This window comes from Numenius arquata, chromosome 7, assembly GCF_964106895.1.
Source record: "Numenius arquata chromosome 7, bNumArq3.hap1.1, whole genome shotgun sequence".
NCBI lineage: Eukaryota > Metazoa > Chordata > Aves > Charadriiformes > Scolopacidae > Numenius > Numenius arquata.
In genome coordinates, this window is record NC_133582.1 from 28,284,145 (window position 1) to 28,311,619 (window position 27,475).

Here is a 27,475-nt window from a genome sequence, read left to right on the forward strand (position 1 = left end):
CCCCGGGGGAGGCGGGCGGGCTCGCTGGGCAGAACCGGGTCGTTCCAGGCCCGCAGGCCGCGGCCCCGACGCCGTCGCTTAGCAACGGCTCTGGCCCTCCCGGCCAATCGGCGGCGCGCTCGGTAACGGCCAGCAACCCGGAAGCAGAGGAGGAGGCGGGCGGGACGGGGAGCGGCGCGGGGTGGGGGGGGGCGGCTGCCCGTTCCCTCCCTCCCTCCCTCCCTCCCTCCCGGCGGGGATACCGAGCGCCGCCGCCGCGCAGAGCGACCGCTGTGGCACCCAAGCACCCACCACACCCGCCCGCTCTGGCGTCCCGTCCACAATTTCCACCCCACCCCCCCCACACACAACACACCCCAGCGCCGCCGCCGCGCTCAGGCCCCTCCTGGCCGGTGCGTCCGCCGGGCCCGGTCCGTCGGCGGCGGGCGGAGAGGGAGGGTGCTGCTGAGCGGCGTCTAGCGGAGCCAACGGGCGGCGGGGAGGGAGGCGGGCGCTGCGGGGGTGTCGGGTTAGAGCGAGGCGTGACCCAGCTGACGGGCGCCGTGCGGAGCCTGGCGGCGGGCGCGGAGCCGAAGCCGGCGGGGGAGCGGCGGGAGCAGCGGCGGCGGCGCACGGCGTCGGTAGTGGTCGGCTCTGGCGCGGCGTCTCCTCCACCCCCTCGTGAGCCTGGGGAACCTGCAGCTCAAAGCCGCCGCCAGCCACACCACCATGTACCCCGGCAACAAGCGGAAAAAGCTCTGGCGGGAGGAGAAAGGTATTGCTGCCCTTCCCCGTACCGGGCCCGGGCCCGCTGCTCCCGCCTTTACCTCAGCCTCACCTGTGAGGGGGGAGCGGGGGGTCCCGTTCCCTTATGGCTGCCGCCCGGGGCTGAGGTGACCGTTGTGGGGGTGGCGGTGTGCCCCGTGCTCTCTGCCGTTACCGCTGGGGTCTCCCACCTGAAACACCCCCCAAATCCCAGGGACCCCGGGTGTGCGGGATTTTGGGGGTGTTTCTCCCCGCATCTCGGTTATCGCTGACTGGCTTCACCTGTGAGGAGAGGGGGCCTTGGGCTGAGGAGAGCTGTGGGGTGGGGGGGGGAACCAGCCCCTCTCCTGAGGGCTTCCCGCCCCCAAGTCACCTTGTGGAAGTCTTTCAGGCCGAAAAGTTAGGCACGTGCCGTCAGAAACGTGCCTTTCCTTCTTTTAATTGCGTGTGTTTTCTGGGGGAGATGATGGTTTATCAGTATCATTTGAGCTTAGCTTCTAGTGTGTGATCAGCCGGGGTGAAATGTTTGGGGTACAGGAGCTCTTCTCCTCCCCCCCAATATTTTTTTTTTTTTTTTTTTTTTTTTTTAGGACGCCCACCCTGTGTAGTCTCAGTTTATGAAACCCCAATGTCAAGCTCCAGAGCTTGCCGACCCTGGGGCCGAGCACTTTATGCAGAGACCTTGCTGTTTTGGTACTTTATATTGATCACCTGGGGAGCTGTGTAAAAATTAGCAGACAAACTCAGACAGTGGAAGTGTAGTGTTTGCATCGGCTGGGAGGAAATGGTTCTTGCCTGGTGTCTTTACAAATAATCTAGAAACATACAAGGAGGAGAAGAAGGAAAGCAAAACCACACTAGTGGGTCATGTTTTAAGTTTTCTTTCCGGTCTTCCATCACCCCGACAACTGTGTGCGTGTGTTTCAAGCCCAGGCGGCAGAAGACCGTTTTAAAGGACAGGATTCATCCCTTTTTGTCTGTGGCAGAAATCAAGTGCATGTTTTTGAGGAAAAGTTGTTAAACCACAAATTGATCTCTCTCTAGGTTAGGTGCTTCTGTCAAACTCTTCTTAAAGGAAATGAGTTCTGTTGTGTACTCTTTTTCTTTCAAAACTGTCTTAAAAAGTGTGTTTCTTTAGGTAAGGTTAGGCAACAAATTTCTACCAGGTGTTTTAAGTTTCTGTTTTCAACAGGGAAGATACAGTTCAATCTTCTTGGGCATTGCTTATGTGTGATCAACTGTAACTGACTTCCTCTGTGCAAGTCCTTAACATCATTACCTTCAAAACTGTTTCTGTGCTGAGGGCAGGTGGGGGAAGGTCTCTGGTAGGCTCTGGTGAGTGTGCCCCTTACTGCTACTCATCTCTTCCAGCTCTTGCTGCTGTCTGTGCGAATTCATAGCCTTGCATGTGAACTCGAGCCCTTGGTAAGGAGGGTGGCGTGGAGGGGCTGGAGGGTAAGCTAGAAACCTGAGATGCAGGCACGCTTTCGTTGTCTTAGCTGTGAGGATGGCGGTCCCCACCAGTACGGTGATGTTACTGAACGCAAGCCAGAGCTCACAACTGCTGGTGAGATTTTTCTATCCAGGGAAGTGTGTTTGTGAGCACTAGTTGGCCAGAACTCCGTGTCTTTTTGCCTAGTGACAACGAACAGCATTTGCCAGTCTTCTGCTCCAGTGACTGCTTTCCAGCACGACGCTGATGACGTTTTGAGTGAGGAGGGCAGAAAAAAGTTCTGTGCTCGTTGTTGGCATTGCTCTTCAGCTTGTAGCCCTGTGTGACTGTTCTTACTATGTACCCTCTCCACTAGAGAGGAAAACTATAGATACCCAACTTCTTTCTTTCCTGCCCAGATTCTACTTTTGAAATCAAGTCTTTTGTTAGGTCTGCTTTTGCCTTTCCCAGGTACTTCTGTAAAGCTGCTGTGTCTCCAGTTTTGTTCTTTCCATGAAGCTCTGAGTGCAGTTGTTCTCAGCCTTTTTATATTCTGAAGAACTATTTAAAAAAGAAAAAGCATTGATTGCTAAATATTGAGTTCAAACCCACTGACAATACGCTTGCTTTTCTTAATTACTTTCTCGGTAATTAAGGGTTGGTCCACGTTCTCCCATGGTGGATCTTGCTCGAGGACTGATGAAACAGAGCAGGAGCAGGACTGGAGTTGATTTCAGAGTCTTGCGGCACAGGACTGCCCGCAAACTTTCAAGGCACTCCATAAAGCTATAGGCAGAAAACTGTACTTGCAGCTAAAGCTGTTGGAAGCATCTTCCAGGAGGTTTGTGTATAAATAAAACTCAGTTTAAGTTCTTGCTGCTGACTCACAGGAGCAAAGTCTTATAAAACCTTCCTACAGAGAGGGTCTTGTGTTTTGACCGCACAGAACTGGCTCTGTAACCTCTTTGGCAGAAGGCAGTCAAACTTCCTCTGCTTGTCAGCCCCTCAAACCTGACACACAGAGACACGCGCTCTCTCAGGTTTGCCCTTCTGTAGTACTTCTAGCGTGCATGTTAAATACTTGCTGTTTTGTGTGCTTGAAGATCAAGTAATGGAGTTAAGTGCATATCTGTTGTGCGTAATGGCAATCCTAATCACATTAGTTTTACTTTTGCATTTGTAAATATCCAATTAAGATACCAAGCCTGAATAATGGGAGAGAAACGTTTTTGTCAACTGAAGAAACTGGTATTACTGTCAAAAATATCAAAATTAATGTATTTTAATAAGGGAGTCTATTTTTAAAACCTGCCTTTGGTTCTTAGACTGTGCTGATTGCAGCCTGCATAATTAGGAAACTTTATTTTGCAAATAAACCCTAAAACCCAGTGAAAGTGATAATCTTGTTTGGTTTTTTTATAAAGATTGATCTGAGAAGCAGTTTCCATGTTCAGTTTGCTCACTGCTTCTTCAACTTGAGCTGAAAATACTCTTTTCATGTCCATCTACTGCTCTATGCCAAAGGCAAATACTATGGGTCTAGCCCTCTCCTACACCCCTAAAAACTTTTGACTCATCAAAGAACGTTTATTACTGATTAATGTGCCAAGAAAATCTATTAGTAATAGTAGTACAGTGCCACTGGTAAAAACAGACCCCAAAACTTGCCTAGCCTGTGGGCGTCATGGTGTGCTCTGCAGTTGTTTCTGTCCTGTTCCCCACTTCCATTTTGGAAGGGGGAACCACCCTGCATTTTGTGCTGAGCTAGTACTAAGCATTGATGAGGTGGGGAGGGAGAAAGGGACATGGCTACAAAAATCATGTATAGGGTCTTGCTGAAGCACCAGGGTTGTTTGCAGTGTTGTGTCACTGGTATTTTTCTTATCTTAAAACTTAGTCCATTTATAGCAAGGTCTTGAAGAAGAGTGTATTTGGCAGTAGCCGTCATAATTGTACAATCTTTGAGGCTGTACTTTTCACTAAATGTCTGAAAGAAGATGTGGTGACTTTCTCAGGAGAAAACAACCATCCATATGTGTTTTGGTGCGGTAACCAAGTGTGTCATATTAATGCTTAAAGAAAAATCTCTAAAGTTTAACCCATGTTGCTCACTTCGAACTCAGGTTCTGTTTCGCAGTGCTCTGAATCCAGCAGATGCAGTTTATGCTGGCCCTGGTCTGCTTTTCAGAAACGTGTTTAGCTGGTGGATGGCAGTGGGATTTCCTAGTGCCTGGGGTTCTGTTCAACCAGAGTTTGTTCAACTTAAATACTTGTATTGCTTACTCTTGGGTAGGTACCCTAGTATTTTCTAGAGCTACTGATTTTGGACCCCAAATGGGATTAAGTGCCACTGGATGTGTCTAAAGCAAATTACATCAGTTTTCTCATGCTGAAAATTGCATTGTTTGGGGAACAAAAATGCCTTTCTTATCACCCCAGCTATCTAGACAGTGACAGAACATTTGCATTAATTCTAATTTCTTTTGTAATGTAGTAGCACTTTGTTGATTTTGGACTGTGCTCCCTGGTTTTACTTGCTGGCATTGGTAAACCTGTTTCAGTAAAAATGTTTCAATTTTTATTTTCCTAACTTTTTTTTAAAGTTCTAGTTTACAAATGCAGAACCTCAAGAATAGACTTCAATACCTGAAAACTCTCTATAAAACAACAATTCCCTACTTAATAAACTTGCTGTTAGTTCTCTGATCCTTGAATTCAAGTGGCAGGAAGAAGATGCACAGCAGCGATGGGGGGAGGATGGTATGGACGGTTGTGAGAGCGGTGAAGAGGCATTTTTGCTGAACTGGGATATCCAGAAATAGGCATATCCAATTGTTTACATGTGCTGTGTTTAGCTCCTGTTACTTGTAACTCATTGAATCACTTGTGCTTGGTTCTCTCAAATAGTATTTAATTGCATCAAGGACACTGAATTGGTCACTACTTGGCCAATGTGCAAGAGTATATGAAAGCTTGCAAAACCTTTTTTATTTCTCTTTTCCCCTAAACAGAGCGTTTGCTGAAGATGACCTTGGAAGAAAGACGCAAAGAGTACTTAAGGGATTATGTTGCATTGAAAAATATTCCGACGTGGATGGAAGATTTAAAAAGTAAGAGTGAAAGTGATGGTAAGTAAAACAGGAGAATTTTTTTAAGTATAGACCATGTTGTTTTCTCAGTCTGAAGTTACTTTTAGGAGGGCCAAGACTTAGAACCCATGTTGTTGCTAACAGTGGCAGCCTAACATGGGGACAAGAGAACTTTGGGAGCGGGGAGGAAACCCCAAGAAAATTCCTTGAAGTCTCACTGGTGTCTACTAATTCTGCAAGTATCCCCAGACAGAGTTATCATAATACTGATACCCTTAAGCGTGTAAAATAGCTATTCTTTGCATGAGTCTTACTTTCCAGAGACTTCAGCAGTCAGCCATGCCTAATGAACTTTATATTTGAAATTTAGCAGGCATAACAGCATGGGGAATCTGGGCAAAATAGTGTTGTTCTTGTAGGTAGCTGAAAAGCAGGGGGGTATTGTACAAGTTCTGTTGTTTCCTGAAAATCCAGAAATAGGAGAAGATTAGATTTGAAGCCTCTCTTGTTTATTGCCCTGCCTGCTTTCTTGGGCTGAGGAACATCAGCCTGGCCTAGATTAACTCTCCTCTTAGTGTGTGCAGTGTTATCATGGTTATGATTACCAGTAGAGTTGTCTAAATACTTGCAGTAGAGGCTGACCAAAAATGAGAATCTGATTCACTTGCATAGAGAGTTCTGTGTGTAATTCTGTGACAGTGTCTTGTTCTTTGTCCAGTTCTCTTTCATCCATGTGAGTGTGTGGAAGAAGAGAGGCTTTTTCTGAGCTGGTTTCTTCTTTTTTCTTTCTATGTTTTGTTATCCTACTTGGCTGAAGCTTGTGGTTTTTGGAGGGGGATCTGGCTATGAGATCTAAAGCATTTCCTGCTCCTGCACATATAGAATTAGTTTTCTGAGGCTTTTCTTATCATTAAGAGCAAATACCTGTTAACAACAGCCAGTATGTAGAGTAATCTTGTGGCTGCAGGTGAACATGGACTTTATGATAATACTCCAGGTGAGATGAGGCCTGGAACTAAATAGCTGTTTTTAATAAAATGGGAAAGCTGTAACACTTTTTTGTACAATCTGGAGGAGCTGACAGATTTGCAGATGCCACTGTCATAAACAACTAATGCTATCATCTACTCCTAAAAGCATCTTTAATGACTTTTGAAGTGAAAATATGTCAGAGGTTGCTGAGCTCTTCAACGGTGATCGGTAGTTGTATTACAGCACCTACAGTTGTATTACAACATCCATAGACCCCTTTCTCCCATTAGAGTAGGTCTTGTATAGCTTAAAACATCAAGAAGCCTATCCATCTGAAAAACAAAGGCCGTATAAAAATAAAAAATATTACCAACTTCTTCAAAGTTCATTTTTGGAGGCCTGCGGTACATGGGGATATGCACTATATTGTGGTTGAACTGGGAGATACTTTATGCGTTCTAGCCTCTGCTATGTTTTTATTCTAACTACTCTCAAATTCTGTATAATGTGCTAAAATTCACAGATCTTTTATTAGTTGGGCTACCGAATGTGACAAGGGGTGGATTTACATTGTGGTTGTGGTTGCACTTCACATAAGCAAAATGTCAGCGTCTAATATGCGGGTATTGAATCATGGCAGCAGTGAATTTATTTTCTTGTAGCTGCTCCTGGATTCTTTCTGTTAGTACCCAGTATGCTGCAAAAAATGCTGGAAGGCAAAAGTTGTGCTGAAACACTTCTCTGCTACTTGAAGCTTTTGTTATACTGTACATTCAGGAGAAAATACCCATAGTCACTTGTTTTCTTTGATGTATTTGTTGTAAATAAGCCATGTGGAATAGTGAACTTCTAGAAGGTTAGACTGCTGAAATGCTTCCACATTTCAACTGATCAGTACAATTAAAATATATATGTATATATATTAATGTGACTATTACTGCATCTGTTTCAAACTTCATATCCCTTAAACGTTAACCACACTCTGAAGGTATCAAGACAGTGTGCAAGAACTGTCTCTCTGAGCTGGAATACTGAAAAATTAGAATTCAAGTTGTCTTGCCAATGAGAACTTCTGCACTGTGTACTGGGACATATGCAAGGCAACTGGTACAACCTAAACGAGACCTGCAGAGAGCAGGTGAAGCCCCAGGTATGATGAAATAGGTGATGACTTGACAATGCCATGCCCAAGTTCTGATACTTTCTTCAATTTCTTGCAGTGACAAACTAAAGAGGTCTGAAGGTGGGTAGGGAGGAAATCCTCTGTATGCTTGACAAGCCAAAACAGCAACTGATGGGGAATGTGGAAAAAGTTCTTTACCATTTACTTCCAACACTGTATACAGTGAAAAAATGACAGATTGATTACTCAAGTGTGGAGTGGCTGCTCAGGAAGAGTGATGAGGGGAAATCAAGAAAGGAACCAAGAACAAATAAACTGAAGCAGGTGCAATCAATCAGTCGCTGGAGTAAGAAGCTGTTGGAGAAGGGGGGAGCATCTGCGCTGGCAATAGTCCCCGTAGATACTTAACTGGAGATTAAGGAGATTTAAGTACTGCACAAATTTTTGTACTGACTGTTAGGAAAAACTGCGTGAACAATACAAAAACTTTATGGTACCTATTTTTAAATGAGAATGTCTCGCTGGAGGATCTAAGGACATTCCAGTTGGGCACACATTTTTGTTATATGGGAGTTAAAGGGAAGATTATTGAAAGGTCTGTGTGTGGAACTGTTGAAACTGAAATGACCTAAAAGGCTCATGTTGGAAAGGAGCCAACCTGACCTCCATGGTACCTCTGCATGCTCTTTATTGACAAGTTTGGAAAATATACCTTAGTTTGTGGAGGAAGGTGTTTCTTTCCCGCTCCTCCTTCTCCACCCTTTGGTATGAAGCTGTGTTCAGAATTAATTCTGAAGAAAACTGGTAAAGCTTGGATTAGGTTGGTGTTAAGGTAAGTTTTGGCGAGGCTGGAAGTCCCTGGAAGAGGGATGTGTAGCAACGTAAAGGCTTCTGAAGAGTGAAGTTAGGGAATTCTGAATGGCAGCTGACAAGGGCTTTGTCTTATTTTTTTATAGCAACAAAGGTGTTTGAAAACATTTGGAAGTTGAAAGTGGCCGTGTATAGTTATTGTCTTTGGTTTGCTTTTCTGTGACTTCAAAAAGCTACGATTTTTGCAGGTCTCCTCATATGGACGTGACTAGCCATAAGAAATCAAGTTGGTGTGTGTTTTGGCATGGAATTTGCTCAATGTTTCTGATATATTTTGATTTTGGGGGGGGGGGGGCGCAATGTGGAATGCAGGGACTAATCCCAGTGCCTGCTGCTCTGAACTCTGAGGGAAGCAAGCAGACATGGGCATGTGCATTTCCAGAAGGACTATGTTGTCAACACCCCTGGGTTTTGGTGTAAAACTTGCCAGGCTGTGCAGGTGGACCTCAGAGATCAAGTATCATAACGCTGTCCCTTTTCTGTCCACTACTGTTGTTGACAAGTGGTAGTCTTTAATGTCAGAGGGGACGGTAGGAAGGAAAAAAAATTCTTGTTCTTGAAGTAGTTCTGTAAACGTAAGCTTTCTTTGTTTCAACTGCATTTATTAAGGAAATGAGTTGTCTACTTTGGAGATGAAGAATGAGCCTGTCATATAGGGCTGGATAATATGTATATACTGTAATCCATTGTTCCTCCCACTTCTTATCCTGCAGATACACCGAAGGCAGGCACATCTCATCTGTTCTGTACTTTGAAGTAGAGTTCCTTCCTGACAACACGTGAATAATGGACTTGTTTTCTGAAGCTTGGAATTTTGTATACCTTTATTTCTATTTATGCTATTTATTATATAACACTAGTATATAGGCACTCATCCTGTATAGCAATGGTAGCTTATGCTCTGTGATGCTTGGTGAATAAAATGGCACCATGTAGATGAATAACTAGAGTGTATTTTGAAGTTAAATACGTATATTAGCTTTTTCTTGGGTACACAGTTACTCCTGAAGATGTCTTTACTTTTCAGTGGGGAATGTGAGAGATGACTTCAGAAAACTTTTTCTTGAAAGCTTTTCGAAAAATCAGGGTGTCATGAGTTCTCTTGTTACTGAGCTTTGTTTGTCACTGGTAGAAAAATGTTTTGTTGCATTAATGGGATAATTCAGAAAGTGGAATAAATTATGTAGTTTAACTCAAGGCAGCTGACAGTCTTGCTGACTCTCGCAGCCTCTGGTATTTGTTAGTATAGCAGTGGGGCCAAGAAAACGGCAAATTCAGGTGATGGTTTAAAGATCTTTTCTAATGGTAAGAACTACTTTTGATTGGATGAAGTTAAAAAGGAAGGACACAGTAACTGAGTTTTTTTATTTTTGTTTAAATGACATGAAAGGTCTGCAGTCTTTTTTTTTTTTTTGAGCAAGTCTTGAAGTATGTTTAGATATTTTGTCAGCCTCTGGATTTTCTTAATCTGCTTTATTTTTAGAAAATTATATGGTTTAAACTGTATTCAAATTAATCTACTTTAACACTGAGGGTTTCATGTATAATAGTAAGGTTTGGATTTAATAAAAATGTCTCTGTGCTATGAATCTGTAGCTTTCTAAATATTAACAGTGAGTTGACACAAGATTATGGAGACAAAGCATCTAGATGAGCCACCCAAAAGGCTTCATGCTGAAAAGAAAGCATGTGGTAATACTGAGCTCCATTGACCAGCATTTCTTGAGATGGTTAACTAACCACGGGTAATACTGGGCTCTTCAGAGCATCTCCATGTGGTCCCGTTTTGATGTGAAATGTCTGTCCTGCGGGAATCAGAAATCATTACTTTGGAACGTAGTGCCACTACTAAGCTGTAGTGAATTTCAGCCAGATATTTACAAGGGAGAAAAAGCATCTCTCTAAACCACTTGTTACTTTCAGTGAGTTATACAGAAAAGGGAATTATGTTCTACTAGAACATTAAGATTGTCAAAAGTTGCCCAGTCGTCGACGAGTTCTGTCTGTAACAGCTATGCGGAATCAGTGTGCTTCAAGGTCATCCCCCACCAAAAAAACCAAGTCTATCAGCTTGCATGATCTTTTTTTCTTATAGTGACTTTAGCAACGGTCTTTAGAACAGGTTTCTAGCTGAGTGACAAGAATGAAAGTAAATCGAGACATTTTAGCTCAATGTGATGCTTGGTATCTGTCTGTCAAAGAAAATGGTGCTTTTGCTACTGAAACTCTTTGGCTAAGTTCACAGTACAGCGGTTTTTCTGCTGAGTTCACACAAAACTGCAATAACTTGTGTGCCACAGTTCAGGATCTCCTGCTATTAACTGTGGTCTTGAATGTGAGTTCCAGCTTTGCTTAAACTCAGTGCTGTATTTGGTTTTGTCCTTTTCATATATATTCCTGTTAGGCATGCTAAACACTTAGTCACATGGTCTCTGGAATTCTAGTATGTTTAGGGTTAGAAAGCCATGTCATTTAGATGTATGTGGAGATCACTGTATGAACTGTGTGAAGATCATAGTCATGAAGTATTTTGACTACTTATGAAATGACATGCTTTTTGTGGAAGGGGCTGTAAATCTGCTCATTTCTGTTGTCTTTGTTATGCCTATATTAAGAAAGCAGCAAAGGAATTGCGGTGGTAACAACAGGAAACCATGTTTGCAGCCTATGGCCTGTTCTGAAGGTGTCTGGGAGTCCTCCGTGCCCATGGTGTGATGTAGAGTGACCTTAAGGCTGGGGTGGTTTATGTTTGGCTGCAACAGATATCAAAGGCTGCCAGAGTAATGGGGAGTAACCGGAGCCCCATGTGCTCTGCTTCTCCTGGGCTCTTGGCTGCCCTTTGGGGATCTGTCCTGAACAGATGCAAAGCTGCAGAGTGGTACGAATCTGACCATGTGATTGGCTGACCACACACACCTTTTGGCCTTCCTAAACCTATGCCTCAGCTATTCTTTTCCAAAGATAGCCTTCCACAGTGCAGAGATGGGGAAAAACTCTTCAGGTGCAAGCTTGCTTGAGTGTAAACTGAGAAATGACCTGGGGGGGGGAGGGGGGAGGGAAAGGGAGGGGACTGGTTTGTTTTTAGAGGCAAGTATTCCTATCTAGTTAGTGATATCCCTGACATAGGGGGATAAAGCAGTGTGTTTAGTATGGTGGGGGGGAAAAAACTTCAGTAAACCAAAAGAACCAATATATTTTCAATTGACCTTGTAATTCCCTGGTGAGCTGCATGCATATAACCTTTATAGGATGGATTAGTTGTCAAAGAAATGACACTTGTCTTAGAGTTTTCTTTAAAATGTTTTGGGGAAAAACAAAAAAAAAAATTTTGCTTTCAGCATGTGTGAGAGATGACTATTAAAAAGCAAAAAATCATCTCTGTTTATATAGATTAAGAACACATAATCCATTGTGGCTAATCCTCTCTCTAAGAAAGTAAATCACTTGTCTTTGATGTAATTAAGACGATGGCTTGTTTTTAATCTGCTGTTCTGTGATTTTTTTTTAAGTTAACTTCCACACGGTGTTAAGCTTATACAGGTCCCTGACAGAGTTAGAATTTTGTGGCCCTTTTGCATACAGCTAAGGGAACGCTCTTATCTCCGTGTCAGCCAGCTCCTCAAGGGGCAAGAGTTAACTGCAGGAAAGGGTGCTGCTCTCAAGAATAAACTGTTATCCTTATTGAAGCTCTGCAAGCTCTCAGTGTGATTTGGAGAGTAACAGTAGGTAGAGATGCGAAGAGAAGTTAAGCAAGTCCTTGCCAGAAAGAATATTTCTAAAGTTTAAGTGCCGGTGACACGAGTCTTGACCAGATTAATAAATCCTAAGCTTCTGTCCCCTGCAGTATGAGAAAACGATGTTTGGTAGCTAACAAAAAAAAGGACTGTGCACTGAAGTTTTGTACAGAGGTCCCTAAGGAAGTAATAACCAGAGTTAGGAAGTCCAGATGATGCAGTGTGCTGTCAGCTGGTAGGCTTGTTCAGATTGTGAGGAAGGACGGCTTTTGCAGCAGTGACGCTGTTTGTAAATTGGTGTGTGCTGTTCCTCAGAGATCGCTGAGGAAATGTAGGGTTTCTTGAGTTCCAGCCTGGAGTGTTTCAGTGGCTGACTTTTTTCATATTCAGGACTACTGAAGGAAAGAAGAGGAATAGTAATTTTGAGTGATGTAGTTCAGTATATGCAGGGGGAGAAAAGTAATAGGTTATGTCTTGATTTCCAATAATTTGTGTTTATGTCTGGATTTTCCTTTCATTATTTTTCCCCCCTCCACTTTTTTTTTTGTGTATAAAGGATGACCTCCTTTTGACCATGGGGGATTGCAAGATCAAATAACCAAATTAATTTCTTGCTCTACAGAGTTTTAGTAAGTCATCTAGTTTTGCTCAGTATGGTAGCTTGGCTAAAGCCATAATCTGTAACTTATGATGGATTGTGGAATATATCCTCATGGTCTTTTGCAGACAGACATGAGCCAGCCTGGTGAGAAGCTGTGATTAGGTTGAGGCCAAGATCAAGCTGTTAAATTGTACCCTTGTCATGGTTTACTAGTGTAGACCTGTTGCCCCATCAGCTGGCGACATGGCTTTTGGATATCTTCAAGTGTAGGTGGAAAAAGCCGATGTGCTCCTGCAAAAGACTGGGAGCCTTTTTTGATAAGACTGTAAGAGACTGGTATGGCTTGCCTTAATTCACTGTATCTTAGAGGTGACAGACTCTTATGAAGGTGCTGAACTATTGCTTCAACTGGGGTTTTCTGCCTGGGGCTAGTAATAATTAGCGATCACGCAGGGTAGGCCTGTCCAGTGCTGCTGTCTGGATGTGGGAGGCTTGCATCAAGTCTGAAAACTTAACTGCCATGAAAGATACTGGCTTAACTCCCTTGATAAGGTAGGGGGATCACTGATGCAGTTCAGGCTCATTGAGCTCTCTGTTTGGATCACATTAACCAACTTTCATGCATAGCTGCATTTGCTTCATGGACAATTAAACATGTTTTTAACACATGTGTTACAAACCCAATCACTGGAAACCAGAGAAGCTTGGTTTCCCTTTTTTGGTTCACTAGAGCCAAACTGCTCACCATGTAGGAATGTCTCTTACAAACCAACTAATGTCCAAATAAGATGTTGTAGTACTTCCTATATGAAGTGATATGTGGCTTTCTCTGTGAGAGGGCATCTAGCTGATGTGCCGTTGGAAAATCCAGTCGACACAGAATTCCTCAGCCCTGTAGAAGTGTTGCATGCAGACCTGTTTTTTACAATGCACAGAAAATTCTCTCCTGTGCTGGAGAGAAAGCATAACAATCCAGTTTATGCTTAAACTTCTATTTTGCACAGCTTTAAAAACCAAATTACAATTTTGTGTGGCTCCATTTCACTAAGAAATATTTCTTATTTAAATGGAGGGGAAGCATAGTGTTTGTGCACAGAAAAGGTACTGAGAACTGGCATGTTTGCAAAAGTGTGTGTCACAAAGGCCTTTACCAGAGTTTTCAGATGTTTCTTTGTGGACAGGATGCTATAGAGTGTACATTCTTGCAAAAATTAAACCTTGTGCTGGTATAGCCAATACATTTATTTCTGAAAGTGGAAGTAGTTCTCTACGTGTACCTTTGCACTAATAGCATCTGTAGGAGTTCGTGATCAAACACCGAGTTAAGAAAGACTGCTTTATAGTTTACCAAGAGGATCCTGTTTGAAAGACTTGGTCCATCTATAATGCAGATATGAAGAAAGTGTCAAACTGGTTGCACATCTGTCTTGCTTTAAAACATTCACCTGCCTTATCCTGCCGTTTGCTTTTTTAGAGAGGCTTGTTTATGCAAATATGGGCCTTTTTGATTGCTTCTTTGGTACTGATGGTTAGTCTGTAAAGGTGTTGTAAGTTACTTGTTTCTCATGTGCTGCACAAATACAACTTGAAGTTCAGCCTGCATTGGATTTGTTCCTGTATGCTTAGTGTAATTATTTCTGTATGAATAAGGTATTGTTTTAAAAAAGACCCTGTTCTCATACAAACATACTGTGTGTTGTAGTGCTGTCCTTTTGTGGGAATACTTAATGAATCTAAACCAACTGAAAGCAAACCCCAGATTTTATGTAACTCTCACTGAGGCTATGGATCAGTTATTTCTAAAGAAAAAGTAGAGTTCTATGTTGGGATTTTTTTTTTTTTTCACTTTCTGCATTGCTACCAGAGTTCTTACAGGAGAAGGTTTCTAAGTGTATCACAAATAACTAAATCCAGCCTCAGAATAGGCAGAGCTTACCAACATATGCCTATATTGACTTAAGGGCTTTGAGGTTTGGTATGTCTTCTATTTCTAGGCAGACATGCAGAGGAAGATGGAGCTACATCTTTCTCAAAACTGCTAGTGAGTTTGTAGCACTTCCTATTTTTTAAGTCCTTAAAGTAAGCAAGTATGACTTGCAACACTAATGGGTCTTGTAGAGTCCTCTTCAAATATTGAAGGTTTTCTTCTGTACCTCTCTGTTTGGATTGAAGCCTTATTGTTTCTTGTGGTAGCAAATTACACATGGTATCTTGGGGAGCAGGGAAGGGGAAAAGTTGCAAGGTAAGAACTACCCAAGCCTAATGTCTTCAGACAGAAAACATTATCTTTTGAGCTTGCATAGAAGCTTACTACCTGTTGCCTGGTGCTAGAAAACCAAAGTTCATACTCCCATCTGGTAAGCAGTTGTCACCATATCTCATGCAGAGAGTTTCTTGAATGACAATGCCATGAAATATTTGCTGACAGTTTTGCAGAAGTTTCATAGTTTGCTGGTAGTAACTTTTTATTTCCAAGCTACACAGTAAGTACTACAAAAGGCTGTAATGCTCAACTAGAGAAGCTGTTGCTTAGCAGTGGTGTGGAGAATTCAAAACACAGAGAATGTAGAGTAAAAAATTGTCTGACTGCTCAGTAAGCTAATGAATGAAAGCTAATGAATTTGTGGTTTTGCACTATAAACTTTAATTTTGCTTGATGCTGTATGCGCTGTTCACACCTATTAAAAATGAGTTTTCACTTTTTGGTAAATAAGTGAAGACCAAACACCTGGTTGCTCATGAAAAGGCTTCTTTTTTTTTTTTTTTTTTCCAGCCCATTTCTACAGCTGAGTGAAGGAATACTGTGCTGCTGGTAGTGTAAATCTTGGATGAAGGCTTATAGTTATCCCAGGAGGCACTGGATTGATTTGAACATACCAGGAGTAGTTGTATAAATGCTGTGATATTACCAAGACACAGCTCTTGCAGTGAGGGTGGTCTGCTTTGTCTTTGAAGGAATCTAACGAAGTAGCATCACCTGTAGTCTTCTAGCTTTATAGAAAAGCATCTCACAGAAATATGTTGATAATGAACAGTGGTCTAAAGGAGTGCGATGTGTTTTTCTCTCAATTTTTGAACTTCCATTGTTAATTACAAGCTCTCAGTAGAAGAGGGAGGTTATAAAGTATTGAGTTGGAGATGATGCACTGTAGTTCTTGCCTCTGTGACCTTGGTTGACCATTTAACATACTTTAGTACAACATGCACTGCCACTCTGGAAGAAGGATCTGTGTATTGAAATTTTCAGTATCCCTCAGATTGAGGTACTGATAATCAGGCTTGGGTAAGAACTTCATAAATATGCTATCCAACTGCGTTTTTATTCCAATATATTGTCACAAAGTCTTGAATCCCTCTGAAGAGTCACATTAAGAAAAAAAACAAAAACAAACCAACAAAAAAACCCAAATAACAACCAAACAAGACAGTGATTGAGTGAGTTTCTTCAAATACACAAGGCACAGCTCCTGGGTCACAGCTAAACTAGCAGCCATTCCTATGGAGCCTAAATCATGAAATCTCAAGCCAGCAGAAGCAAGCATAGCAACTGTAGCAGCTGGATGCTGACTCTCTGACTAAACACACAAATACCCTAGGGTCTCAGCCTACTTGTGGTGTGTCTTTGCTGTCACTGTGCATGCCACTGAAGTGAGAAGACTTTGATTTATGAATTGACAATTGCGTGTCCCTGCAGACCAGGTTGCATCACAAATAAGAATCGCAAAAGTATTCCTTTTCTTGTTCTCCTTGTTTGTTATTACTGCTTTCTCAAACTTTGGTACTTTGGCACTCCATACCAAGTCTTCCCTCGTTTTACAAAAAACTTGAGAAAAAAGGGCAGGCTTCTTAATTCTCTCTCCTTTCTCTGCTCCCAGACTTAAAGGGTTTTTTTTGCATCTCGATTTTGTTTTTGGGGGGCATACAGAGCTGTGTGGGATAGACTGAGGAAAAGGTTGGAACACTGTACGGACTATGCGAGGCCTTTGTAACACAAGAATAACTGCATTTTGCATGAGCGTTGGGTGGGTTGTTAGGACTGACTGGGTATTTTTGACCAATTCTCATAACATACCATTATTTCTCTCTTTAAGGTATAACATAGTCTTGAACAGCTCCAATTCAATCCTGTGGCTGCAAAGTAGATGCCCGTATTTACAACTCTGTGGGCTGCTGATAGCCATATCGCTACATTTAACTTAGACCAAGTGAGTTAGTTCTGGGCTTTTTGCAGTAGCTGTAGAGGGTTGTGTTCTAGCACTGTTCAACTCCGTTGCAGTGTGCTTTGTTGGATGTGGGCTCCTCAGTTAACCGGTGGACATCAAGTGATGCTCATGGCCTCAGCTGGGGATATTTCATACCTCTGAAAAACCTTGAATGGGAGATACCATGACCTCCTGACCTGGAAGATGGGGTAGTGTGGAACGTCAGCAAATTTGTGAATGGTACAAAAGTAGGAAGTGTAGTGAATGTGCCAGATGAGCCACAAAGGTGATTAAGGGAGTGGAGCATCTCTTCTGCAAGGAGAGGCTGAGAGTGCTGGGGTTTAGCCTGAAGAAAGATGCCCCAGAGAGGATCTGATCAATATTTATAAACATATGATAGGAGCATGTAAAGAACATGGCTCCAGACTCTTCTCAATGGTACACAGTGAGAGGGCAAGAGGCAATGAGCACAAGTTGGAAATTTTATCTGAGCATAAGAAAACACCACCACACAGTTACAGTGAGGATTGCTGACCACTGGAACAGGTTACTTGTGTGGAGTTTGTCTTTGGAGATACTCAGAATTCAGCTGGGATGGGGTCACGGGCAACTTGCTTTGGGTGACCCTGCTTTGAATGGGGAGGTTGGACTTGATGATCTCTAGACGGTCCCACCCAGCCTCATCGAGTGATTTGTGTATATGCCTCGTAGGCTTTGTACTTGGCTGTAGTCCTCAGTTAATCCAATTATGCCAGTTTGTAATTAGCTGAAACAGAGCATATTGGCAGAGTGTGTAGCCAGAGAGAAGGTGTTGGTGTTCATCATCAAGTGCCTTTGACTTGCTCGATGTGCTGTGTTTTTGGCTAGGTAGACAGTGATTTGTCTGTAACAGATGTTTCTTCCTTGTGCTCAGGTTCTGATCTCGTTTAAGTCCAAGAAGTGATAGAGCAAATCTGTACTACAAATCTGAAGTACTAGAGTGCATCTGTGAATGCTTTCCCCCTGGTGATGGAACATATGGAAATAATGCTTATCTTGATTTAGATAAGCAATTGCCTTTCCTGTACAATCATCCACGGTTAGTAGGAGTAGAAGCAGGCGCGTAATGTAACAGATCTTACAATCTGTCTTTTCTAGCGCTCTGTAAGCCTATGCAGAAACAAATGGAATGGAAAGCTGTATTACATGTGAGGTTAGTAATTGCTAATAGTTTGTCATTTTTAATCTGTACAAGACACATGTAAAAAAACAAAGCATTAAGGGTGTGGGGGGGAAGTACTGAAGGGAAGGGTGCACAGAGTATGTAGCAGAATGGTTGCTGTACCTTTCCTTGTGGTCAGATGCACTCTTAAAATTCACTCAACTCCTTTGTTTTTTCAGCAGCCCAAGAAAAGTGGAGCAGTGTCCCAATACAGCCTTTGCTGAGGATTCTCCTAGGAGAGGAGGGGTTGGCTTTTGCCTGGCATCGGTGGTGGGACTCTTGTCCCTTGCTCAGGCTCTTTTCCCAGATGGTGTTATAGGCTGCTGTTGGAGAAACCTTCCTTGTTGGGGATACTTGTTTCTACTAGTAGCTGTTGCAACAGGGATGAGATAGTGGACAGACTTACTATTTATTTTTAACTTGAAATAAATTAATTTCCTTCAGCTGTGAATTCTAAAGCTGACTAAATGATGAAACTCTCCCATTTTTAGCTTTGTTTCTTGCAATTTAGTCTGTTACTCTTGTTTTTGTGAACTGGAGGAAAAAAACCCAACGTTAAGTCCTCTGACTTGTTAAACAATTTCATTTTATTAGTGCAAGCCTGTGAGCCTCCTTTTCACTTACTTGTTCTTTGATTTCTTCTTTTATCTGCTTTTGCTCATGGAATGCCAAGAGCCTTTTTCTTTGCCATAGATATTGCTTTATACTATGGAATTTTAATAACTATTTTTACTACTTTGTGTGTGCTCTACTCCTTAATTATCAAATAGTTTAAAAATGAAAATGTGTTTTTAACAGAAGCTCTTCCAGCTGTTGGTTTTTTTCCTCCCTTTGATTGCAAGCTCTTTGGTATTGCTGTAGGTGTTTCTGTAATTGGATGTCTGAGACCTGCTTCAAAAATGAAGATAGTTTAAAGTGAACTAGACTTTAAAATCTTAGATATTTTAGCAGTGACTGAGTTTCAGAGTTGATTTTACAATGAAGTTAGGTTTGTGTCATCCTTTCTCATTGCACCAGCCTAGCATATTCATGCCCTTTATGGGGGCTCCCTCTAGTGAACTGTTCCGAAAGTCCTTTTTCGTCTTCGTTCTGAAGAACTTTCCGTGTTTTCTTTCCAAGTGCGGGTTTTGTTCACTGAATCTAATGTGGTTTTCTGCATGTGTGTAAAATGTACGGGTCCTTTTCCTTTGGTACGAGCTAGAAGGAACTGTAAAGTAAAGCTGAGGGATAGGACTGCCTATTTTGCTGTACTTAGTGTTAAGAGCTCAGCTGATGAACTTTACACTTCAAGAAAGATGTGGCTAGTACGAGCTCAGAGGTGTTGGGAACGTGGTTAAAGGCCCAAAGGACCTATGCGAAGTTGGGTCGTGTCTCTGCTGTTGTGTGACTTCAAAAACAGCCTAAACAAAATAGATTTTGGTAAGAATGTGACAGGGTCGACTCTACCATTCCTGTGGGGGGGTACACAGATGATTTAATGACTGTTGGCTTTGCTTTCTGACAGGAGCTACAGTAAGCTTGTTCAGAATACTAATGTGGGGTGTTTTTTTTTTTTTTTAAATGCTGTCTGTATTTTTGCTTTATTTCTGTATTCAGTATTTTTCAGTATATTGCTACACTTCCCAAGCAGATATTGTTTCTTTTTTTTTTGTTTCTTTTTTTTTCCTGTCAAAATCACCCTAGAGAAGGGATGGATAAGATCTGAATTAGGGCTAGGAGTTAGGCAGAGGAGGAAAGTTTGAGAATTATTTAGGTCAAAAAACTGGCAGAGAGGCTGAGTAGGCACTTGGGGGAAAAAAGTCAAAACTTAGTCTTAGGAATTGCTTTCATGTTAAGTGTTTCCTTAGGGTTCTGTTAGGTCCTCACCTGCTTGTGAATATGCAGATTTTTGACATGTGCATGGGGTTGCTTTATACCTCAGTGTCTCACTGCGAATTTAATTTAATTTCTTTTGAATGAATAGGCTTGAACAGACTGTAGTTATGCCTACAGTCACTTTATGATAGTTTCTATTGTATGATATGAGTGGAATTTAGAAAGGCATTTCAAAAGTTTGTGAATATTTCATTTTACCTTCCTCCTCAATAGTTTCCTTTGTGCCAGTTAATTTTTTGAACTCCTCTGAACCTGAAAGCTCTAAATGGTTGTGAAATCTGTCATATGGGTGATCATTGCTTTACTGATGCTCTTAGTCCAAGGTCTTGAATTAAGTAGGGCCTTTTATTCCAGGGGCAGGGCTGGTGTTAACTGGTCCTGGGAAGTCATCCAGGATGAAGACTCTGGGATTGCACTGTCTCAGAAATCAGGTAGCCAGACTTTACGTGAATGTACCCTGTAAAATTCACATTTAAGAAAACAGAAAAAGGGTTTACTTGCTGTTGTCATGCACACATAATTTTAATGAAATATGTGAAACATTAATGTGCTTAAACTGCAATTCAAGTCTATTCATAATCCTTACTGTTCACACAAATAACTGTTTGCACAAATTCTGAGATTAAGGAAGAAAAATGAGTAACAAAATTGACTGGGGGGGAGGTGGGGAACAAGGTGATCAAACTAATGCTGGTTATCACTGCTTTGAGAGCTCACCTTTTGTGTGTGTGTATATATATATATTTTGTTTTAGGAGCACCTCCCAGTAAGCCTCTATTATTACTTTTTCAATGGAGATGGATATGGGGTAGAAGTGGGGGCATAGTCTTACTCTGGAGGGAAGGAAAGTCCCAGAAACAGTCTGCTTGAGGGTACACAAGGATAAAACCCCCAAAAAAGCAGAAGCTATTGCTCATACTTAATACTGCCACAATCCTATTTGAACAGTTATTTTGGCATTTTATTAGCCATGGCTTGATTAAAACTGATGATCTGAAGGCACCCAGGCTTCTTGCACAGGTGCTCAGTGCGTGTTTGTGAGCCAGGAGAGCTATGAAGGAGATGGGAGAAGATCTTCCAGCAGGGACAGAGCCTTACTTCCTAGGCAATCTTGACTGCCCAGCTGGATGATCTTACAAATCTTCTAGTGCCTCTTAAATTTTACTGTAGTTATGCTGGTGTTCCTGTGGAGGTACTTCAGAAAATTCAGTCTCTCTTATTCTTTTTCCTGAAATTTTGTTTGGACTGTAGCTGTGAAAACAAAAAGTTACTTTCTTGTATTGGAGTCTGTGATGCCTCCATCTAAAACAGAGATGGACTTTGTCATGGCCTTGATGTAGTGTGGGTTTAGTTGGTGGGAGCTTTTTGTTTGGTGGTGTGTGTTATGTTGGTTTTTGTTTTTTTAGGAGTGGATTATATCTGAATTTTCCTGGCTCTTCAACTGTTTTGCCTTTAAGGTGCACTCTGGACAACCAATGCGGAGACAGACTTGAAAGTTTGATTTGCTTGGCAAGCAGGCTTTCTTTTTCCTAAAAACTTACGCATTTTGGTCTGCGGACTCAACTCCTGTTTTATATCTTGTATTGAAGACTAGGTTACATAGCAACCACTTCAGAGGATTTATTTCTTGAGGGTGTATGTAGAGCTTTTTCATTAATGAGAGCAAGAAATATTCTCACTATGCTACAAATGCAGGGTAAATCTATCACTGCTAGGGTTTTTATTGATGTGCTAGTATGTACACATGGTGTGTGTCCTTTGAGAAATATGCAATGCCCCGGAATTGCTGGTTTGTCCTTGCTGAGTTACAGTACCTTGACTGACAGGATAATACCTACAGCATTTGAGTTTTATTGGGCGTATTTGAGGACTGACCATACTTATTCACAGATATGAGATCCATCATTACCTTGGGAAGAGACTTTGAAGTTAAATGAGTGCAGTTTTTTTTTTTAATCTGAGAAGCAGACAAAAATGCTTGGTGAAGGAAGAGATGGGAGACAAAGGTGGGAAGTGAATTACTCATAATGGCCAGGAATGACTTTGCTGTCCCTGCCAAGATGACTAAATTGATTACAGGAGAAGAAAATAACCCAAATCAGATATCAGTTTTGACTTTGTTAGGAAACGTTGTCTGCCAGCCCCAGAGATTGAACAGATGGGAAAAGAAAAACAGTTGTCTCTCCTACAACAATTTGTATGCTATTGGGATTACTTTTGTAATAAGCAACATACTAGTGGACCTGTTGAGCGCCTTGGCAAACAAGACTTGGCTCCCCACAACCTCCATCAGTGTTGAGCGTCCTTCTGTAAAAATCAGAGCGAAATAAAGTAAGTGCAAGCTCAAATCCTCCGTTAAATCAGACTTTTATTGAAAGAAATGAGGGTAGACTATCAAAGATGTACAAGGCAGCATATGCTTTTACTGCTGAACTCTAAAGACAGAAGTCATGAGGACTCTTCCAAGAACTGTGGGGCGGGTAAGGGGCTTGCTGAAGAGGATGTGGTAGATCACGTAGGAGGGATTTTTTTGGTGTAGGTTTTCCTTTTTCTTATGAGGCAGTGAATTTACTAATGCATTTTCATGGGGAAGGAGTCTCAGGAGAGCCACTCTCAAATATACTCAGTCCTTGCAAAGAGTGAGAGCTAGAGGCAGACTTGTGAAGGCTGTGGAGGATAGAAAATTGGGAGGCAGCAGCAGGGTGCACGTGTTGTGTGGCACCCTATGGAAAGAGTTAGGTGACCTTGCTGGTGAATTGACTAAGGAACATCTCTGCTTCCCTCTGACTCAAATTAGTGATAATGAGAATTAACTTTTTTTTTTCATTGTGTGGTTTCTCTTCTCCTCATGGCTCTTCCTGGTGAATTTTTGTATTTGTTTTCATATTGTATTGGTACAAATACTGTAGTATCCAAACTGTACTTCCTATTTAAATTATTTTAGTTAGAGCATTCAATGTGTTTGGCTTGATGTTAACTATTGTTGCAGTAACTCAGGCAGAAAGTGGAGGGGGAGAATGATGGTCTGTATTTTAAATTTGGCAGAGCTCCAGTAGGACGCTCACTGGGGAGGGATGGGGAAAACAACTGTCCTACTTGCTGGCAGAATGCAGTTAACATGAAAACAGATAATAAATGAGATTCTGCAAATCGGTCACAGAGGCTGATTTTTATTTTACTCAACAGCTAACTGCAGTTGTTACCTTCTGTGGAAAAATGAGCGAACAGTATAACTTCTTTGGTTAGAGTGATAGAAGGTTCTTAATATGATAATAAAAACTTGATACCTTTCCACAGAAGCGCTTCCTTTGCTTTGGCTAAGAGAGTGAGGGTGATATGGTGGCCATGGAATAGTCATTTTAGGAGCCAAATACTGAAATCAAAATCCTGAATACACACACCTGAATACAAGTGTATTGTACAAATACAATACAAGACTTCCTTTATGCTAGTGTAAGTCACAGCGGCAAAGTATCTTCTGCTGGAGGTGGTGTGGATTTTACTCTAAGCATGTGATAGATGCTCTAAAGTATAATTGAGTGAGACCGGTTACTTTGGGGTGGTTGAGGTAAATGATGATTTCTGATACCAGTCCTTTGTGCTGAAGTTATAAGAGGAACCTGTAAAATAAATGCAACTTTCTTGTTTCTGCATATAGTTGAAATATTCTGACAGATTTAAGCAGGTATACTCAAATTTGTGGAAATCGATTAAAACGAAGGCTGATGTAAAACTAGAGGGTCTGATTAGTTTGGACTCCCTCTACCCTCTCACTAAATCTTTTCTTGAAGTTTTTTTCTTACCAAAAAATTCACTTGTTTTGAAGACCGAAAACTGTTTCCCACTTAAATTGTTACTTTAGCAATTCAGTTCTATTTCTGGCCAATATGTGAACCCAAACCTCTTTAGACTTGGCTTGTTTCGGAAAGAAGTAATTTTCCATGCTAATAAAAAAATCAATTAAGCAATCTTTCTGTCTCTCATTAGTTCTTTGCTAATGATGTGGGTGTCTAACAAAGCAATGTTAAGCTTTTGGCCAATATGTTTGTAGAAGTGTTTGAGGTAACCGAACAGTTATATAGATTGTGATGCAAATGAAGTGAAGCGGTGACGCAAAAATTAAGAGCTTACCAGAATAATTATAAGCTTACCAGACATATTATAACTTTGTTTAGCAGTGAGTCTTTTGAAAGCTAATGTATGTTGTGTCTTCACCCCCCTACCTTCTAGTTGAGCAATTTAAGATATCAAAGCTCCAAGTTTAAATTTGCTGGTGTTATTGTTAAGGTTTTTCCTCTCCCTGCTACTTGCTGCCAGGGCTAGTTCTGAGTTTCAGGGCTGTTGGCTAACGGCATGCTTGTGCGTTGCTGTATATGTTCTGAATAACTTTGGTTTGGATAAATGATTGCTTCAGTGGGAGGATTACCTTAACTAATTCTTCTCGTTTTTCATAATTTGCACCCTTGTGGTTACCAAAGAAATTATTTGATGGTTCTAGCTCCAAAAAATTGTATGCTTGTACAGTTTTTTAATCAAATGGCATGTGGGCAAGGAATCAGTGCTTCCTCGTAGGCTGTATTTGAAAACAAGTAAAAACCTAGCATGATTTTAGGGAAACGCCAATATCTTTGGGTTACCAGTGCCCTCTCGAGGCAAAACTGAAAGATGCTGCTGTCTGACAGCAGCAGTGTAAGTGGAATGGCTGAAACCTGCTCTGGACTTCTAAACAGTGATCTCAGACCCACGTTTGTAATCTGGTTTTACTGCTTTCTTGTTTTGTAGGCGAAAACACTAAAGAAGATCTGCAGGGAAAGAAAAGTCTGAGTGAGAAAGTGTCTCTCTATAGAGGTGACATTACACTGCTTGAGGTTGATGCCATCGTTAATGCTGGTAGGTGGTTAAATGTTTTATGTTGTTATGTCTCGACAATCCTTTATAGTGACATGTTGCAGGTTTGAACTATGAAAATTGGCATGTCCCGTGGAAGTCTCTTGGAAACTACACCATTTTTTCCTCAATTTCTCTATAATGCATCTGTTCATCCTATGTGCCTTTACTGTGAGAAAGAGTATTGTGAAACTGTAATAGCATAGTCACCAAAAAAAAAAAAAGATCTTGGATCCATCTTTTGACTTGGCTTGAGCAGCTGAGACTTAACACTTCATCTTGAGGAAGGCTGAACTTTTGATACTAACCTACTGCAGTACATTCTGGTCTGTTTTTATAAATCAAGGTAATGAAAAAATCTTAACAATAAGGTGATAGGAAAACTGAATTTGTTTTATGTGGCTTGTGTATTTGCTTTCTTGTAGGGAGAACTGTGTCTTCCAAATCTTTGGCTGTGACCTACGGAGTTTTAAATATTTTTTAATACCTCTTCTCGCTTAGTGACCATGTCTCCATGTATGTAGCTGAGGTGAAGAGCTGCACATAGCATCATCTCGTGACAAAAAAAGGAGGGGGGAAATGCCTATGCTATTAATTTCTTTGTGCATTAGGTTATAATAAGCTAATTTGGCTGATTGGGGAAGACTATGGGAAGGTTTCCGCCTGCGCATTCGCCTCAGCCAAATCTTGCCTGCACTCCTCACCCCAAAAAGAATACGGTTTTTGTTTCTTGAGGCTGGAAATTTCCCCCCCATAGTATTTGGCTGATGTTGTCCTTAGTTGTTAGGGATATTGATTCATTTTAAAGAACTAATTTTTGGTGGTAGTTGTTTATTGGAAGGAAACATAATGCAGTATCTTCTCTGTGACAGAATGAAGTGCTGAGATTCCCAAGGTTGTATCGGCCAAAATTGATGTTTGATTACCACAGTGTAAAGCTGCATGGAGATACTGGCTCATGTCTGTAAAGAGTGCAGAAATGTCTGCTCACGTAGTGTGGAAGTCAGTAAACAGTGTTTCTTGCATTGCTTGTTGTTTCTTTCTGCTTAACTCCCCACTTTATGGTGGAGACATGCTACTGGGTTTTGTGGAGTACAGATAGAATCCTTAGTTATCTCAAAATGCATTTTTGCACTCCAGCAAGTAACGAGGATGATATTTCCATGCAGAAGTTTTTAATTAATCTTCTAGTTTTACTGGTGCGCAAAAGCCTTTTTACATTACAGACAAGGAGTATGGGTAGCATCCATGTAGTAACACAGTCCTCTCCTCACTGTGTTGGTGAGGCCTCTGAAGTTTTAAGCTTTTAATTTTTCTCTCCCTGATTCTTTCAAGATGACATTTCCAGTAGTGCTCTTGATGACTTCCTTACTTTATTACTGTACATTAAGTCAATATTAGCATACTTCTATCAATTTATATTTAGATTCTCTGTTCATAGGCCTTCCTTGAATTGCAGGCTGGAACTGGTTGCAGATTAGCTTCAGAATGGGAATACTTTGCTTTTCCTGATCTAAAGGGTTTTTCTCCCTTTCTCTTGAAATGTCCAAAAACCTGTATCTCAGACTGCCGATGACATTATCTACCTGTAAACTTGCCTGCTGTCCTGGTGAGGAATGCATCTATCTGAGCAGAAATGAAAAATGTAACCCAGTTAAAATCAATGTGTATTAATGTGGAATCTTGAGGAAAAGATTAAAGACATATCAAAAACACACAATAAAACAGAGCTTGAAAGACTTTAGAGTGATATAAGACTCTACGAATATCTAGAAGGCTTGGCAAAAAGAAAGAAGTTGTTTCTATTCATATCTTCTGTAAGTAAGTTGGAGGAGTTGGATTTGGGCATAATGAGAGATTCAGATTAGATGCTGGCAAAACTAATTGGAAGGGACGGCGATCCTCCACTGTATCAGGGTGATTTGTAGCAGCAGTGCTAGGTCAGGATGTTGGAACAAGTGGGTTTTTGAGATTCTTCTAGCCCTTTTCGTCTGTAATCTCTTGTAATTCCTAAAGTGCACAATATATTAACTATTATGAATTGCTAATATTCATTACCTTGAAAAATCAAATATTCTCTATACATCAATGCAGTAATTAAAATTTAAGTGTAAGCCTTTGATTTGCTGAAGGTTTCAGTGTTAATTTTTTTTTTTTTTTTTGAAATTAAACCTTTCAAATTTATTGTGGAGGATAGCTGGAAAGCTAAGTGAGGAGGATGATGTTTTGGTTCAAGATACATATTATTTATATAAAAAATCCAGTTGCACTTGAGAGTTTTTTTTTAAAATCGAACAAAAGTTTTTGTGAGATTGTAGTGTCTCTTGGATGGTTTCTAAAAATATGTTTCTGCATTCTGACACTTTTGCAAAGAACTCCATTAGTTTTCATTCTTCAGTTAAAATTATCGAAGCCTCGGAGAGATAAAGGAAAAAGTAGTTATGTCCTGTTTCTACTTTGGAAAGCTTAATCTTGAACTGTCTCGTGGTGTAACTAACGTAATTGCCACAGCATTAGCTCCTGTGAGTAAGCTGAATAAAATGCAGCCTGTCGAATGCGGAATAGGAGATGGACTTTTTAAAGGTAAATTTGTGCAAATTCTTTTTATAAGTATATGTAAAGCCTTTAGGGTCCCCTGAATGTTAATGACTGACACTCTCCCTAACCCAGGGTTTGCAACTGGCAGGAAGAAGGAAGGAAGGAGACTCTCCTGAGACTTTCTTTCTGAATTTAGGAATTCCACTG

At 41.3% G+C, this 27,475-nt stretch overlaps 1 protein-coding gene across 3 annotated transcripts in view; it reads left to right on the top strand.

Moving 5' to 3' along the window:
* Nucleotides 1–492: 492 nt before the first annotated feature.
* The window catches only part of MACROD2 (mono-ADP ribosylhydrolase 2), an 896,489-nt gene continuing 869,506 nt past the window's right edge, over nucleotides 493–27,475 (top strand). Inside the window, exons 1-3 of one of the 3 annotated variants that reach the window (XM_074150306.1) lie at nucleotides 493–754; nucleotides 5,188–5,304; nucleotides 24,626–24,733. In XM_074150306.1, coding sequence (XP_074006407.1) covers nucleotides 709–754; nucleotides 5,188–5,304; nucleotides 24,626–24,733 — 271 coding nt within the window. In that variant the 5' untranslated portion in view covers nucleotides 493–708. The remainder of the gene's footprint in view (nucleotides 755–5,187; nucleotides 5,305–24,625; nucleotides 24,734–27,475) is intronic. The other 2 variants (XM_074150308.1, XM_074150307.1) reach the window with 2 other exon arrangements.